This window comes from Trypanosoma conorhini (assembly GCF_003719485.1).
Source record: "Trypanosoma conorhini strain 025E chromosome Unknown Tco_14.4_contig_00723, whole genome shotgun sequence".
Taxonomy (NCBI): domain Eukaryota; phylum Euglenozoa; class Kinetoplastea; order Trypanosomatida; family Trypanosomatidae; genus Trypanosoma; species Trypanosoma conorhini.
Window position 1 is genome coordinate 1 of NW_021704773.1, and position 3,425 is coordinate 3,425.

General features: G+C 47.7%; 3 protein-coding genes across 3 annotated transcripts, besides 2 other annotated features; all 3 read right to left on the bottom strand.

Annotated features, from left to right (window-relative positions):
* Positions 1–16: 16 nt before the first annotated feature.
* Positions 17–51: a microsatellite.
* Positions 52–104: 53 nt separating this feature from the next.
* Tco025E_08206 (uncharacterized protein) lies at positions 105–710 on the bottom strand (the record flags this gene model as incomplete). Its single annotated transcript, XM_029375061.1, has 1 exon — positions 105–710. One exon carries the CDS (start codon positions 708–710, stop codon positions 105–107), a length of 606 nt encoding a protein of 201 aa, XP_029224999.1.
* Positions 711–921: 211 nt separating this feature from the next.
* Positions 922–1,572, bottom strand: Tco025E_08207 (copper homeostasis protein; the record flags this gene model as incomplete). The annotated part of the gene is made up of 1 exon (XM_029375062.1): positions 922–1,572. The coding sequence occupies one exon, from the start codon at positions 1,570–1,572 to the stop codon at positions 922–924; it is 651 nt and encodes a 216-aa protein (XP_029225000.1).
* An 84-nt stretch (positions 1,573–1,656) lies between these two features.
* Positions 1,657–1,689: a microsatellite.
* A 463-nt stretch (positions 1,690–2,152) lies between these two features.
* Tco025E_08208 (clathrin coat assembly protein) lies at positions 2,153–3,328 on the bottom strand (the record flags this gene model as incomplete). The annotated part of the gene is made up of 1 exon (XM_029375063.1): positions 2,153–3,328. The coding sequence occupies one exon, from the start codon at positions 3,326–3,328 to the stop codon at positions 2,153–2,155; it is 1,176 nt and encodes a 391-aa protein (XP_029225001.1).
* Positions 3,329–3,425: the final 97 nt, after the last annotated feature.

A 3,425-nucleotide genomic window follows, 5' to 3' on the forward strand; every position in this document is an offset into this window, starting at 1 on the left:
AAAAAAAATAAAGCAAATATACACACAAAATATATATATATATATATATATGTTTTTACTTGGCTTCATGCGTCAGATCCCAAAGCCACTTTTCTAAGGCTTTTTTATTCCTTTTCGCACGTCTTTTTGTCTCCCCTCCTTGACGTGGTCAACAATAAACAAAAACAAACGCAAGCCGCCGCCTTTTCCCGGCGCCAAGTTTTCCATTGCGTCATCTCTGACGTCTCGGATCCTCGCGGCGACGGGCAGAGAAGGCAGCCGCCTTTTCTTCGCGTTTTTAATGTTTTCTCCCTTTTAGCGCATAGTGTAGAAGCCATTGTGGAAAGAGAGACGACCACTGTCCCGTTCTCCTTTCGCACGATGAAAAAGTTACTTTGCGATGCGGTAAACTGCGCTAAACCACCAAATGGAACCAACGCCTCTTGAATATCCTCGGGTATGGACGAAGCCCATTTGTTTATTGGCATGCATGGCTTCCCACTCGGGAAAAGCTCCAGGAGCCTTGCGACCAACTGTGGCTCGTTTAATGAGTTGCGGTAGCCACCCTGTGAAAAGTTCTGCGGGGGTCTTCCCCTGGGCGGGCGATCATCGCGAGGACCACCGAATCGCTGCTGTTGCTCACGCTGTGGGTACCGCCCGCCGCCGCTACCTGATTGCGACCGCACTAGCGCAGCAATATTAATCAACCTATGTAATCGAAGGGATCGCATTGGGGCCTCCTTTCTTCCTTGACTTTGTTTGCAAATGAGCGCGCAAGCAAAGCAAACAAAGCATTTCCCAGAAAGTTCCGCCAGAGGAAAACATTTTCAGAAACAAACACCGCCAACACAACGAGACAGTCACGCCGGGTGGTGTGCCCAGCTATAGATCTCCAGAGCTACACAAAGCAGAAGATGTACTATGTCCGCCTCAAATGGAGAACTATGTAATTGATTGGAGAAACCGCACAATCCGTGTTCCATGAACTTCGGTGACGCCCAAATCCCTGACAATTCTGTCAGCATTCGAGGTCGTCACCCCTCCCCCAGGCATAATAGATATGCGATTTTTAGCATATGCGACTAGCTCTGTCAGGCGATGCATATTTTGTTCAATACTGGTACCTGCAGGTCCTCCATGGGTTAGAATGCGATGAAATCCGTACGTCGTCAAAACATCAATGGCTTGGAATTGCTTTTCAGCGGGGATTTCATCAAAAGCCATGTGGAAAGTAAGAGACAGTCCTTCAGCAGCAGACACCAAGATGCCAATCCGAGGGTCTACATTACCAAGGGCATCAATGGCCCCAACAACAACACCATCCGCCCCCGAGCACTTCGCCAGTAGGACACTTTCCCGCATTACCTGAAATTCCTCATCACTATAATAGAAATTGCCTCCTCTACAGCGTATGATGACCATTACCAAAACATTTCTGGCGTGGCAATACTCCACTGTCTTGTGGATCGTCTCAGCGGACGGGGTAACACCACCGACATCCAAGCGGGCACAAAGCTCAACACGCTGCGCCCCTGCAGCTACGGCGTCTGGGATCCGCTCATAACCCTCTGCACAGAACTCCTTTAAAACCATTGTTGGCCTCCTTTCGCACAAGACTAGCCAACGACAATATTTCGAACCAAAACGATTAAAAGAAAAAAAAAGAACGCAACTAAAATAATATACATATACATATACATATATATATATGCGCAAAAAAAAAACCTCAACCCCTCTCTACGCCTCTACCAAGAGCAATAGTAGTACTATTAAATATGATCCTTGTTAGTAACCGGAGCGTCAAGACATGAACTTATTCTGTCGCTTGTTACTCAGAAGCCGTAGTTGCCACTACATTTTATTAGCATACCAACCTTTTTGTTCCTCGTTATATAATTCCTTGAAAACGTTTGCGTTGCTTTGCTTTGGAAGTGCAGCACTTGCCGTGGGAGGAGTTCCACTCCATGTGGTGTGCGGCACCTCATTTGTAACTGGAGCCATTGTCGCGTATTGTACGGATGGGGCAGCTTCCCAAGTCGCAGGAGCGCCTGTTGACCACCCTTCATCAAGCAGGGCGTTTGAAGTGGCGTGGCGATCTCCATCTTTCTTGTCGCCAACATTTGCATCGGTTTGAGGACTGGACACGGGAAAATGCTGATTACCCTGTAAAGGATCAGATGAAGCAGAAGTAATTTGCGGTCCTGATGCGGGCACACCCACAAAGAGATCGTCCATAGACAATGGGGCCTGTTGCTTTGCCAGCAGCAGCAGATGGCAACGAACCCACCTCGTTACCATGCGATGGTCGCGTGGTCACTGCAGGGGGTAGTGACGGTGGTGGTTTTTCAACCATTTCCTTCACTGGAGTCTTTATTTCATTCCCGGATATTCCCAAACTCCCCAACGTTTCAGTCACGTCTTCCATTGGAATGCTGCTCAGGCGAACGTCATCCTCCAAGTGCTCCAGGAAGGAATACGGCAGCGGCTTTAGCCGTGGTGGGGGTTGCACGAAGACCCTCACTGAGTCGAGCATGGCGTCAAACAACAAACGCAGTCTTTCCACAACCGTGCTATACTGCCTGTAAAGCTCCAGCCAGACTTTTTTTAAGGCAAGGGAAAAGTCATTGAAGCCGTCAAGCACAAAAATCACTCGATTAGAAAGCAGTTGATATAAAGTTTTCCCATCCTCCACAAGCATTTGGTATGCTTCCAGCGTACAAAAGTTGTCTACTATGACTTCTCGGTATTCTACCTCAACGAGGGTGGCCATTTGACCCAACAAAGCCACGAAGAACGGGGTTAGGGAATCCACATCCATCGAACGCAACGCCGAGCTGAATTCCACACTTTCCAAACGATTTTCAACGCCAATCACCTTTTGCACAGTCGCACGCTCTTCAAGATAGTTTAAGTATTGTCGAATGAAGAAGGCCTGGGCAGCACCTTCTGCAGTTTCAGAGAGGTCCTTCAGGTTGCGAAGGGAAAATATACTTGGATGCTGCTGTATACAATGATTGATCTCGCTCGATCCATCAGTCATTAAACGGTGAAATGTCACCATGGTTTTCAGCACCACGACCCAATTGTGCGTGTGCATTCTTTTTTCAAGCTCTGACACAATATACCCACAGATGCTTTTCCCATCACGCGTATTGCTTTTATAATGCCCGTATGTCGTCGCCAAGAGCCTTTGCATGTGCTTCTCCTTTGGGGCCTTCAACATATGGCTTGTCACCTTCATAATTGCCCGATCCAACTCATCTCCCGTCACTCGCGACAAGCCAATAATGGCCTTTTCCTTGAGGTATCCTGCACCTCTCTTCAATTCATTAGAATCCCTCTCGTTCATGGCTCCAGCTCCTATCCAGCACAAGACACACACACAAAAAAAAAAAGAGAGAAAGAGAGAAAGAGATAAAGCGCGTGTGCATGTGTGTGGATGCTCT